The sequence below is a fragment of the Vicia villosa genome, linkage group LG6 (assembly GCF_029867415.1).
Source record: "Vicia villosa cultivar HV-30 ecotype Madison, WI linkage group LG6, Vvil1.0, whole genome shotgun sequence".
Taxonomy (NCBI): Eukaryota; Viridiplantae; Streptophyta; class Magnoliopsida; order Fabales; family Fabaceae; genus Vicia; species Vicia villosa.
This window is the reverse complement of record NC_081185.1, coordinates 7,427,237-7,440,931: the sequence shown is the minus strand read 5'-3', so window position 1 is coordinate 7,440,931 and position 13,695 is coordinate 7,427,237. Positions and strand designations below refer to the sequence as shown.

Sequence of the window (13,695 nt, the reverse complement as noted above, 5' to 3'; positions counted from 1 at the left end):
TTTTTGTGAATAGCTCAGTTTGAGGAGTTGTTACAAGTTGGAATGAGTTGGTTAAATCAGTTTTTTTTGTGCAGGTGGTTTTTCCTAGGAAAGAGATGGTTTATCCGCATGCAGGTTCATAATTACAAGGCTTTGGTGAGTCGATAAATAGAACCAAGTACGGAAGTGGATTGTTTTGGACCGGCGATACTCATTGCGTGTGGTCATGAATTGTATGTGTGCTGCAGCATTACACAGATGATACTTCAAGCTTGGTTTCTTATCCTTGAAAAGAGAATCATGTAGCTTTTTTGTATCATCAGTCATGGCACAGTAATAGATTAATGGCTGTGTTGTGTTACATGGGAATGCATTACACAATTTTGTCTGCTTTTGATGACATCATATTACATTGCAGATAAAAGATACTGTAGAACGGATTTTAGTTGTTGATCGGGCTACTACGATGATTGAAGAAATTCTAAGGCTGGGGCAGAATTCACAGTCAATTTCTTCTGCCTCACCTTCACCTTTGGCTAATGGACTGAAGGTAGACGTTCATTCATTACTAGCTTATATGTATAATGTGATGTGTTGATAACTTAAATGGATTTATGAATCAGGTACTCAGCACAAGTGTGTTTTTGGGCTTTGATGCTGACCCATCATGGAACATTGTTTTACGTATACGTGGACCGAATGTGATTCCTTCTCCACTTAATTGATTTGCTAGTTATGTTGGACTTGATGTTTGTGCATGACTATAAGTGGACAGTCTGCTACAATTATTTCCAGAGAGTACCATTTGAAGTTTCTCTTCTGTATTCTGTTCATCTGTTGCCTTTTTGAGTCTCATCTCATGGTCATGTTATGATTCATGATGTTATCATATATTCATAATTTGTTTTTTAATTTTTATTTTACTTTTATTATTCTATCTTTTCTCTCAATAGGAGTATCAGTGTATTTATTTTAAAATTCTGTGATGACACGAAAATACTTTGGTATAGCTTAGGTTAGGTTATTGATTTCCAAAGTATCAATTAGGCAAGCAAAAAGAGATAATCTGATGCAAGAAATATTTCAGAGAGGTAAAAAGATAAAAAAAACATAAAAGATAAAAAAGCGCAACCTACGAAAGCGCTTCTGGTAAAAGCGCTGCTATAGGGGGGCTACGAGAGCGCTTTCCTGGATAAAAGCGTTGCTATAGGGGAGGCTACGAGAGCGTTTTTTTGGAAAAAGCGCTGCTATAGAAGAGGCTACGAGAGCGCTTTTCTGGAAAAAGCGCTGCTATATGGGGGATACGAGAGCGCTTTTCTGGAAAAAGCGCTGCTATAGGGGGGCTACGAGAGCGCTTTTGGAAATTCAAAAACGCCGTCGTTACCTACGGCAGCACTGGCTTTGGCAGCGCTTTTAAGCGCTCTAAAAGCCCAAAAAAAGCGCTTTAGAAGCCCTTGAGCATTGTAGTGTAAATATTAACCAAACTTTAAACTGTATTAACCAAAACAGTTTTAGAGATAAATATATTAAAAAGTCATATATTGTTTACCGTAAAATTTAAAAAAAAAATAAATGCGCCTTTTTGGTTGCAAAAAAAAAAAAGAAATAGGAAATTTTTATCTTGGTTTTATAGAAAACCGATGTAACATATCCGTCGTAAAATCTAAAAAAAATAAACGCGTCTTTTTTGTTCTATATAAAATATTAAATAAAAGGAGTTAGGAATTGAACCTCCAAATCTGATCATATATTTATGTCGGTTTTATTTAAATTCAAGATAATTAATTTATTATTTTTATTATTTAAATAAAACAAGACGCTTTGTTCACATGTATCTGCGATTTTTTATCTTATATCATAAAAAATTTTCCATAAAATAGTTGTTATAGTGTTAAAATCAATTTATGTTTTTCTTAAAGAGAAATCCAAGAATCCATCTCATTAAATCCAAGGTGTGGTTCATGATGAGCGAATAGACTGAATCTAGTATACATTAATCTTATTTATTTAATTGTTTATTTATAGATATAATCCTAGTTTGTGTACATATGCACTTTAAAATCAATCTTTGTTATTATTATAAGATAATAAATCTCAAATATAAAATATTAGAGTGTGTTTGGATGAAGCATTTGAATAAGGAAAAATAATTTTTTTGAAGGAATTCAAAATGACTTGACCAAAATCTATTGTGTGAATAAAAAATATGGGAAATTGTTAAAATAACATAAATTTATGAAATATTTTATTCAAGTTAAATATAAGAATTTTCAAATGATACTCAAAAGTAAAGAATTTGAAATTGTTCCCCATTCTATATATTGCAAATGTTAAATTGTTTAATATTAGTTTTTCAAATTTTGCCAGATGGTCCTCATATTTTACGAAAATTTCAAATCCACTTATAAAATATTTAAAAATTGCAAATAAGTTCTTGATAATTTTCATATTTTACAAACTAGTCCTTCAAATTTTCAAAAATTGCAAATTGGTCCCTATTTTTAATATTTTAAATTTGGCCCAAAATTTTAAAAAATTATGAAAATGATCCAAAAAATTAACTATGAATCATTTTACTACTCCATCCAAACAAAATAATTTAAAAATTTAATGCCTTTCGATTGAATCATTTAAAATACTTAAAATTCTAAATTTCTTGAAAATTCTAAATTACCTCATCCAAAGACACTTTAAATTTTCCATTAACAAGCAAAGTAGAATTTGACTAAATTTTATATAAAATACATCGCTTCATAAATCTTCTATTTGTTAGAAGACTTTTGTACTAGTTCAACAACTGAAGTGTATGTCCCGGAAATTCCCATAACTATTGCTACAAATATTATTACTACTATCATCACTGTCTCAAATTCACATTTCCTATAACTTCCTGAAATCTTCAAGTAACACAAGCAAGGAAGCAGAAAAGAAGCTGTGACAGTAAGAAATGCTCCAACCAATGCCATGAGAGTTCCAAAAAATGGAAGAGTCAATGTCACAATAACAATACTACTTAGAAGTACAATACTCAAAAAGATGTGGGTGATTTTATTATTCTTGTATGTCCTTGGAAGGAACTCTTTTAAAGCATTTGTAATTGGCATTGCAACCAAAGCAAACTTAGATATTGGACTTAGCAAGGTTGTGTATATTGCAATTCTTGAACTTAATTTATCTAGTGGTAAGTTTAATGTTACTTGTGATTCAACTTTTGAACCAAACATTAAATAACCAACTATAGCGATCGATGCAAAAACAGACGTTGCTAACATAAAGCATACAATTAGGACCTGCAATTTAATGGAAACATATATATACATAAGAATGGAGATTTTGACCGATAAACATTTTATCATATGAGAAAAAATTTATAAAAAATGCGAAAGAACTTACATACGAAAATTGACGTTTGTTCTTCATGGAAGTGTAGAGAATTGGAAAAACGGGGTGTGCACTATAGCAAAAAGAATACAAGCTAACAGCTGTAGGAATGCCATTCCAATTTACTAAATCACCCTTTTGTTGAACAATATCTCCATCAAAAACTGCAATCCATGATATTGATAAAAAGATAATTGCAGAAGCAAAGACACCACTTGCAGATACATAAGAAATCAAACTCAGATTATCCAAGCAAATTGTTGGCAAAATAATTAGTGCAACCAATATCACAAAGAGTTGCTTTGCACCAATTGATATTCCAGCCACTTGAAACTCTTCAATAGGAAATAAGTTACTCAAATTGTCTCCTTCTAAAATTAAGAAACCTATTTCAAGCAAGTAGAGCTCAGTATACATTGATGCTGATGCTATTATTTTTCCAGTTTTTCCAAATGCAAGTTCACCCATATCAGGAAATGTTCTTATGTTGGAATGTTTTTCCATACATCTTTTCATTAATACACCAGTATAAAATGCGACTGAAGCAATAGAAAATAAAAGTGCTAAACTTAGCCACCCTCCAGAGACTAAAGCATATGGAACTGATAGTATTCCAACACCTAAAAAAATCAAAATCATATAAACAATCATTGGCATATTTTTCTTAATGTTAGAAACGTCAAAATTATAATTAAATTCACTATCTTTGACAATTCAAGAGCACTTGGATGATGAAATTGTAAGAAATCTCTTTTTTCTTTTTCTTTTTCAGTAAACAAGATAATATAAAAAACGGAGAACTAAGAGCATCTCCAATGGTAGTATTTTTCAATGAGTTCTCCACCTAGACATCAATATAATAATTAAATATTAAAATAATTTGCCATGTCATAGTAGAGTTGCATTGCAATGTAACTAGTAAAAAATTGTGGTACCCAATCAAATTAATTTATGTGGTAAAGTTGTGGGACTCATTTGAATTACACCAATAAAATAAATATTAAATAAATTATTTTGAGATGATATGGCTGGTGGGACCCATAAAGAACTAAAAAATGAGTTGCACCATTGGAGATGGTCTAAGGGTCCTTCAACCCCTTTACGCTGAGATAAAAGGGGATAGCCCGACAAAAAAAAATTACAAATCAATTACAATTACGACAAATAAAACAAAGGCTTTTTGCTAAATTCGTAAAATGAATAATTGAATATTTGAATAAATCAATAATTATAAGAAATCTCTTTTTTCTTAATCGAAAGTTCTGTAGTTGCGCGGGTAAAAGATATCTGATTTTTATCCAAGAAATTAAAATTCCGCATTGTGAAAAAAATGAAAACATTTATATATTATAGAAATATAATTTTAAGTTTTAATAAATGTCAAAGTTTACATATTCAAAAGTCTATTCAACCAGGACTATAAACATTATAAATTTTTTATATAAAATAAAACTTTATTGGTTATTTTTCAAGAAAAATAAATAATATACATTATTGTTCTTACCTTAAAAGTCATTAAAAAAACTAATGTGTTACTGATTGTGCACTGGCAATATATAAAATATAATCATATAATATACAAGTTTATGTTAAGGAGTATAGAGTAAAATTAAACCTGCAATTGCATTGAGTCCATTGAGACATGTTCGAATAAAAGATACTTCATTTTTATTTGGAGCATCAGAGGATATGAATTTCTCCTCATCAACTAGACTCCCCTCATATAGTAAAGGAAAATTTAAGTTGGTTTGGACAGAAGTTACCGCCATCTTTGAGATCTATCAGCAAAGGTGGAAAAAATGAAAGCACATTATGAGATATTTATATAACTCTGGACAAATGCAGTAGCGGTTGACAAAATTTTTGGATCATTCATGAACATTAAATGTGAGATAGAATATAGTTTTATAATGAATGATGAACAGAAAAATATGGTCTCAGCCACATGCATCAATTTTCTAGATGCTTAATTTTGAATATTTTATGAACAATGCTATATACTACAGATAGAAACTTCAAGTACATAATTAATTACAATTTTTCTATTTGTCATACTATTTAGCTCGTCTTTTTTATCATTTTTTTTTTTATTTTTGCACTTTTAAATATGTTGTTAAGAGTCCCACATCAGATAATATATGATCTGAACATGTCTTTATAAGTGAGGTCAATCCTCACCCTATTAGCCGGTTTTGAAGAGTTGAGTTATGCCTAACCACACTTCTTAACATGGTATCAGAGCCTCGTTTAAGATTCGGTGGGCCACCTTCTATGGTTTCCGCTATCGGGCCTCCACCATTTATTTCCACGCTCCAATTGTCTAGTGCCTATTAAATTATTATTCAACTAACTCATCTCATAATTTTGCATTTCTATAATGATGATGTGATTTGTGAAAGAAGAAAAAGAATAATGAGGATTGGACTTGAGATAGATTTAGATAGATGATGGATCTAGCAATATCTAAACTTTTGTAGAAAAAAAACCAGCTGAAGAGAGAATTTAAGAGAATGAGAGAAAGAACAAACCAGTGGATTTTCTTTCAGTGACATGCACCAATATTAAAATTAGATGGATCTAGCAAAATCTAAACTTTTGTAGAAAACCAGTAGATTGATTTATTTTAGCATAGTTATATGTGAAAACAATCAGGGGCGGACCTACACTATTTTCAGAGGGTGCAGCTGCACCAACTCAAGTTTATAAAACTAGGCTAATAATCTAATGTTTATTAAATTTGCACCCCTCAACTTTGAAGGTTTGCACCACTGCACAGTTTTAATTACACAGTTCACGTGCAAATATTTCTAGCATCCATTAAACACGGATTTCAAGGGAAACACTAATTAATAATAATAATAATAAAATATTAAAATGTTTTACAAAATGCCAAAAATCAAAGTAGATACATTTTGTTGGCTTCAAAAATCATTGCCACGAAACCACAACACAACTTATGACTTAACTTTCTGTAATATATATAATTTGAAAGAAAATACTAGTACAAATGAAATATGTATTACAATTTTTTCTTCCATAATTGATTATTTATTAAGAAAAATTCTTCTACTCTATTGCTTTCTAAAATTTAATGTAATATTAGAGTTATTTTGAATAAATTTTTGTATTCTTTTTTTTGAATAAGAGTATATAATAGAAAAAAATGATATAAAAGAAGTGGGAAGACTACACCAAAACTCACTCAAGGAGAATAAAATCTAAAGAACGGCAAACTAAGTCTCTTCTTTACAAAATTGGCTCTCAAAAAATCAGAAATCAAAATATAATTAGTATATCCAGGAACCGTAAGTTCTATATTAGTTAGAAAGTTTGCACAGCTGTCACCCTCTCTAAAAATATGAGTTGCAATAAATGACATGTTAGTTGTTGTATTGATATAGTTAATAATCACTAACATTTTTACATGTAAACATATTATCTAGATATCTAAGTAATTGTACAAGTTAAAACTGCATTTTATATTAAAAATATATCAATTAATTATAATAATATTATATTAATTAAAATTTTTGCCAATAATAGAATTAATTTAAATTTCTTTATTGTTGATCTATAAAATAAATTAACACTCAAATTAAAATGCATAGTACTTTAATACTTTTTTTCAATAAATAATATAATTTAATATATATATAAAATTGCATCCCCTAACCTAAGGTCCTGGTTCCGCCACTGAAAACAATGGTTGAAGAATCAAAAGGCGGTTATGGATTTTAATGCTAGGGTGTAGAGAGACTGCTGACTGTTGATTGACTCAACATGCATGTGTCCTGTTACTGATGTGAAAGTGAGCCACCACTATGCTAAAAACAATGCATTAACATTTTGTCACCGAAAGAGAGTTTTTAAGTGAAAGATGAATTAAAATAAAAAAATTTAAAGAGCAAATTATTAGAGATGGAAAGAGCAATTATTACCTTTTAAATTTAGTTGTAATTTCATGGGATAATACCTTAATGTGTTAAATATATTTTGTATCCTACAAAACAACTGAATTTGATTTTTAATCCTTGTAAAAAAATTCATGTTTTAATTCCTATAAAATTATTTATGTACGTAATTTTTGTTTTTGTAGAAAGACTAACACGTCATGCAAAAATAATTTTATAAGGATTAAAACATTATATTTTTTTATAAGGACTAAAAATCAAATTTGAGATATTTATAAGGACAAAAACTTATTTAATCATAAATTAATTGTATAATTTTTTTGAGTTTTTTTAAATTTATTTTACAACCTCACCTTCGTCTTAAAGTAATCTATTCAATTTTAACTCTTACAATCCAACATTAAATATCTCATATTAGATTCTACAAATTTACGTTATCGATTGACATTTTACTCATATTACATTTTATTTTAACTTAAAATATTATTTAAATTATTTAAATTAATATTTGTACAAAATAAAATAAATAAATAAATCAAATAAATTTAAATTTCTAGAACAATAATTTAAAAAGAAAAAAATAACTAATATCACATTGTCAACAAATTTAAATTTTGTCATTTTCATGTTCAAAGTGTTCACAAATATGCTCCACTTGATATGCTTGAAGTAGTCGATGAATTTATTTTTCACAAAGATTTGTTATTCTTTATAGTCTTGTTGCACGATTCGGATGAAAAGCGTTAAATGTTTCAATTGTTGAGATGTTGTTATCTTCATGATCATAAGAGTAATCAAAATCACGTCCAAATGTGTGTCGTTCATCTTTAACAATCATGTTGTGTAGTATGATGCAAACATTACTATTACAAATAGAATATTATTTGACAAATCTTTCACCTTAACCAACGAACAAGCGAAGAATAAATCATATGCGCTCCATTTTTTAATATTTTTTTTTAAATATTATTTATTCTCTTTGTTGAGTTGAAAACCAAGGGAAAAGTATTTAGAGGAGACATGCCTTCAAATTTCAACAACTACATTTCAGAAACTTTTAAATATTTTTATATATTTAGTATATGACCAATTATCTCAGTTGAGCTGGCAACCAAGTGATTTAGTATACGACTAATCACTTATTCATAGTAGTGCATATATAATAATCTAGAGGGTTTCCTAACACGCGTTGAGCAACATATTATTACATATCGAGACCGATGCACTCAAAATGCTTGCTTCTCCATATCCATTCTAGTTGATTCTTGATGTTGTGCAATTAGTTTTAACTTTTATCTTTGCAGGATTGAAATGGTCTTAAAAAATGTAGCTCACTTGGGATATATGACAACTACTATATAATACCATATATTATTATATGGAATCCTATTGATTCTATAATGCAGAATGGGAACATGTCTTTTCAAAATATCATTAAACATGTTGGATTTGTTTAGCAAGTTAATGTCAGAGATGAATATGAAATACTAAAAATGCATGTCATATCTACAAGTCTTGTGATTCCATTGCTTCAAGAATGATCGTGGGCTTACCGCGATTACCCAGACAATATTGTCCTTTCCATGCAACTGTATAATTTTTCATTCCCAATGCATATAATCAATGGAAGCAATCATAACTAGAAATCTGTGAGATTCCCCCATTACTAAAAGATGTTCAACATCATTGTTGTTTGGCCTTCTCTGACAAAAGCTCCAAATACATCATTTATTCCCCTTATGAATCTCTCTACGCACTTAACTAGAGTGGTTTCACCAATTTGAATATATTCATATACAATGTAGACGGGAGATCCATATGCCAACATGTAAGTAGAAGAGGTGCATTTTTGTAATAGTGAAAAACTCATTTTCCAGTTGTATCATACCTCATTTGAAAATATTCATGATGATTTTCAAGGATAGTTTCAATTTAAATAAACATTTGTCCATGCATTTCAAACATTCTTCAGAATGGAGCATATTTGTATATTGGATTTTCTAATAAGTAGTCATAGAATAATCATTTATTTCCTTCTTCTTGACTTTGATCTATCATTGTTCTTATCTTTGGTCTAGAAGATTTACATTAGTAGTTATTCACTTGTGCTTTTCATAAATCATATTCAATCAAGTCCCAATATAATTTTTTGAGATTATTTAATTTGTGTGAATCCATTAAGGTGAGAAAACAGCGACAAAAATGAGATATGAGTGAGATAATATATATTTTATAGTTTGACTAATTTTAGTTTTTTTATTATAACTTACTACTGAAGGTGGAGAAAAACACAAGAAAGGGGGGGTTTGAATTGTGTTCTTCATTATTTCTTTCCCTTTCTTATAAAACTTTTTCATTCTAGTTTATCATATTCTTTGGTATGCTTGGGAAGGTATGGCAAAAATATGTATAAAATAACATTGCATAACTCAAGTGATACACAGTCACTTGATTACTTATCTTTCTTAGAACTTATGACTTCTTTAGAGCTTTTCTGATGATTATATGCATGGTAGTTCTTAATTAAAGAAAAGCTAGAGAGTAATAGACGCATTCATTTTATCCTGGTTCACCTTCTTAATAAGGTTACTTCCAGTCCACCTTCCTCAGATGATTTTTCCTTCTTCAAGGACTTAGTCCACTATAATCATCCTAGATTACAATCACACAAGCAACCTGCTTGTGACTAACCATCTGCACGAGCTACCTGCAAGTGACTAACACCAGAAAATGATTCGTTCAGTGATCTCCACGAGATATAACGTTCATTGACCTAGAAACCTCCAAGAGTCTAACCAGATCTCTTGGCCCTCTCAAGTATCCACATCAGAAGGATACTTAAGGAATACCAATTCAATCAAGAATTGCTCTTCTGGAGATTTACAAGTGTGCTTCTTACATAAGCAGATTACTCCTACATGTTTTAGGTACATATTGTTTGACACATTGACAATAAAATAACATCTGGTTTCTAAACAATAATCAGAAGTTTTTAAGGGATAAACACAATATAAGCAACAACTATTGTGTTTTACATATTCCTAGAAAAATTAGAATATCTTGTAGTCTTCTTGAATTCATCTTCTAGTTAAGATCTTCTCTTCTTTGTTTGATAAGCAGAATATTGTCTTGATTTGGAATTCTTCTTTGATAAGTGCCAAAATGTACTTATTTTGTGTATGTAAATAGTGACACTTATCAATACTTTTGTTAATACCGTTTGAATAATTTCCCGTTTTTTGTATAAATACGTATACTTTGTGAATAGTTGTATTTTCATATACTTTTATACCATTTGATATTTTTTCCTGTGTTTTGTAGGTAGTTATGCATATTGGAGCCTTGAGGAATAAAGTGTCAAAGGCACGGCTTCGATTTCGCAGTTTTGCTGCAAGTCCGCTTAGCCACCGTCAAGCAGACTTCCATAGGCTCAAAATAAGGATGACCAAAATCATCATTTTGGTTTCCATTAATTAATTATTGGATATAGCATTGAATAAGCTTTCCACCGCTTCAAGCCGGGCGCAATTCAGAGTTACGGTTCTCAACTTATGGCGAAAACAAGATTTCACTTTTGTTGTCAGCCACAAGCGGGAGTACGCTCGCTGAGCGACCATGACATATAGAAGCTCGTTAAATAGGGGTAAAGATCACATTTTTAGGTTATGGTTTTGGGGTATTTGTTCCCAACTCCATCAACCTTCATTTTTTGGATAGATTAGCTTAGAAAAAAACTTCAGAGGTTGCATTTGGATGATTGGGGGTGGATTGAGCGTCGAACGGAGCTGACAAACCGGGAGATTTTCGGTTAAGTTCTCTTCTTCTTTGTGTATTTCTCTTTGGTTGGGTTTTGTATATGATTTTACTTTGAACTCATGTATATTTGTTGATCATGACGTTATATAAAACTTGCTTTACAAATCTATGTTGATTGTTGTCTTAGATTTTTGCTCTGTGCTCGGGATTTGGGTTGCTTTAGAGATAAACTTTTTGAATCTTTATCTAGGATGATTATCTGTTAGTTTCTGAACTCTAGAGATAGACTTAGAGCTAACAATCACTGTGGGTATCTGTTCTTAATGCTTTCGTGTTTGAGCGGCGCGCGAGAGATCGTCGACGTGAGAACACGAATGTTCTCGTGACTTCGCGTTAGAGATAACCTTTGTTGTGAGTTATGAATAATAATAATAATGATAATTATACGGTTTATATTTCTATTATAATTCCAATTATAAAATAAAAAATAAAACTCATAAAAAATTTAATTATTTTTTGATAAATTTCATATTAATAATTACTAAAATTATAACTAACACACAACAATTATGATTATATAGAAAATAAATGCATTAATAATTATTCAACAAAAATTCAAAATAAAAGAGATAAAATAAGAATAAAATTATTTACTATTTTATTCATATTTTAATATAAATTTATAATTACATAGTTTTTCAAAATAATAAAAAAATCGTAAATATAAAATTATTTTAATAACTAATTATTATAAAAAATCATTTTTCACTTATTTTAAAAAAATTACAAGAACTACTACAAAAATAAGCTCTGTAATGACGTGATTTCCATACCACAAAGTGGAAAATCACGTCACAACATAAAATTTGCGACGTGAACATATATGTTGCTTGGGAGTGCGTGGCAACTCATTTGTGTCATGATTTTCACGTCACTAAATAGTGACATAGAAATCATATCGCAACGTGCTGCACAAACACCAACATCTTTTTATGTTGGAACAGACAAGGAACATAAAAAGCAGGAAGACATAGAATACGGAGAACTTTTGTGACGTGTTAACCATGACACAAGGTTGCGACATGATAAACACTTCACAATCTGCACAAATTTTTTAACAACATTCTGATTTATTTTAAAAAGTTGAGACATGTTACACATGTCATAAATTAGTGACATGTAAAACACGTCACAAAAATGAAATTTTTTTAAAAGAAAATCTGATTATTATTATTATTATTATAAAAAGGTTTTATTATTAATATTTTTTATTCAAAAATAATAACCATTAAAAAAAATTATTTAATTGTAATAATAATAAGTAAAATATTATTCACAATTAAAATTAAAATATAATAATAAACAAAATACTAAAATATAGTAAATTTATAATATAACAATAAACAAAATGTTACATAAATTTCAATTATCCTACACAATTTCAAATTTCAAATTAAAATAAAAATAAAATTAATACTAAGGGTCTTCTGGATCGAGAAAATCGTCAAGGTTCATATCATCATCATTTTCTTGCTCATTTCCACCAACTTCTATGTTTCCACCAAACGGTTGACTACCACTTCTCTGTTGGAATTGCATAAATAACTGCATTTTCTCCTCTATTTCAGCGTGCCTCTTCTCCATTGCCTCTATTTTCCGTTGTTGTTCCTCCATTTGGGCTTTTAGCGCCGCCTCACGTTGTGCTGACTCGCGTCTTGCCTCAGTTAGCACCAATTGTCTTATTGTTTCCATCATTTGCAGTGACAATTGTGCTGGACCTGAAGTTCCTTCCCCATCTCTAACTCTTTGAAATAAAGATCTATCTCCACTTCTCAAACTACCAGCCAAGTTTCCACCACCAAAAAAGCATCTAGTAGACCCTTTTCCTATTATAATCAAATTAAAACTAATTTTAATATATATTAAATCTAAACAACATAAATCAATAATATCAACAACAAACAAACAACACCAAACAAACAACACCAAAATCTTAAACAAACACATACATGAATTAAAAATTATATTGTTAAAATTGAAAACTTGCATATATATATGAAGCTTTCAAATAAACTCTCAGATACACAAACAATGCTTGAAATCTTCAAGCTAAGTAAACCTCAACTACAAAACAAATATCAAATATTAGAGATTATTATGTAAACGAGAATTAAATAAAAATAAAGCAATTAAATTTTACCTTCAACTAGATTGTGACCCGCGCGTTGCGCGGTTATTAATCATAAAATGTTTTTTATTTGAAACTTAAGCTTTTGTGAAATTAAAATTAAAGATTTTAATTCTTTAAAAATTTAATGTATTATTATTCAAATAAAATATAAATTAATAATTTTATTTATTTTAGACAGTGTTAATTATAGAAATTTTTTCTTAAAATATGAAGAGAAAAATTAAATGATAAACTTTTTTGCTAAATCAAGAGATAATCATGATTTTTCTTGCAATTATAATAACTTGTTGACCGAAGAAAAAAAGACATTTTAAGTAGAGAAAAATATTTTCCAATTTACTTCCTTCAATTTTTATGCGATTTCTTTGCCTGTGACACTCTTAATTCGAGTTGTTACACCGGTATTTCATTTTAGATTGTTGTTCTTGTTACAACAATTATCTTCATTTCATTTTAAAAATCTACAAAACACATGAA

The 13,695-nt window shown here is 29.4% G+C and overlaps 1 protein-coding gene across 1 annotated transcript; it reads right to left on the bottom strand.

Moving 5' to 3' along the window:
- Positions 1-2,694: 2,694 nt before the first annotated feature.
- LOC131611190 (amino acid transporter AVT1I-like) lies at positions 2,695-6,027 on the bottom strand. Its single transcript, XM_058883286.1, has 4 exons — positions 5,889-6,027; positions 4,976-5,138; positions 3,373-3,980; positions 2,695-3,269 (listed from the first exon to the last, which is right to left on the bottom strand). Exons 1-4 carry the CDS (start codon positions 5,910-5,912, stop codon positions 2,742-2,744), a joined length of 1,323 nt encoding a protein of 440 aa, XP_058739269.1. The 5' UTR covers positions 5,913-6,027; the 3' UTR covers positions 2,695-2,741.
- Between the last annotated feature and the right edge of the window lie 7,668 nt (positions 6,028-13,695).

What these genes read in the sequence shown, in the direction of transcription:
- LOC131611190 (XM_058883286.1), bottom strand. Translation starts at nt 5,912, where the DNA reads ATGTCACTGAAAGAAAATCCACTG. An exon ending in CACTGAAAGAAAATCCACTG is followed by an intron (nt 5,139 to 5,888) that starts GTTTGTTCTTTC and finishes CTTTGCTGATAG; the next exon opens with ATCTCAAAGATGGCGGTAAC. An exon ending in TGGACTCAATGCAATTGCAG is followed by an intron (nt 3,981 to 4,975) that starts GTTTAATTTTAC and finishes TGATTTTTTTAG; the next exon opens with GTGTTGGAATACTATCAGTT.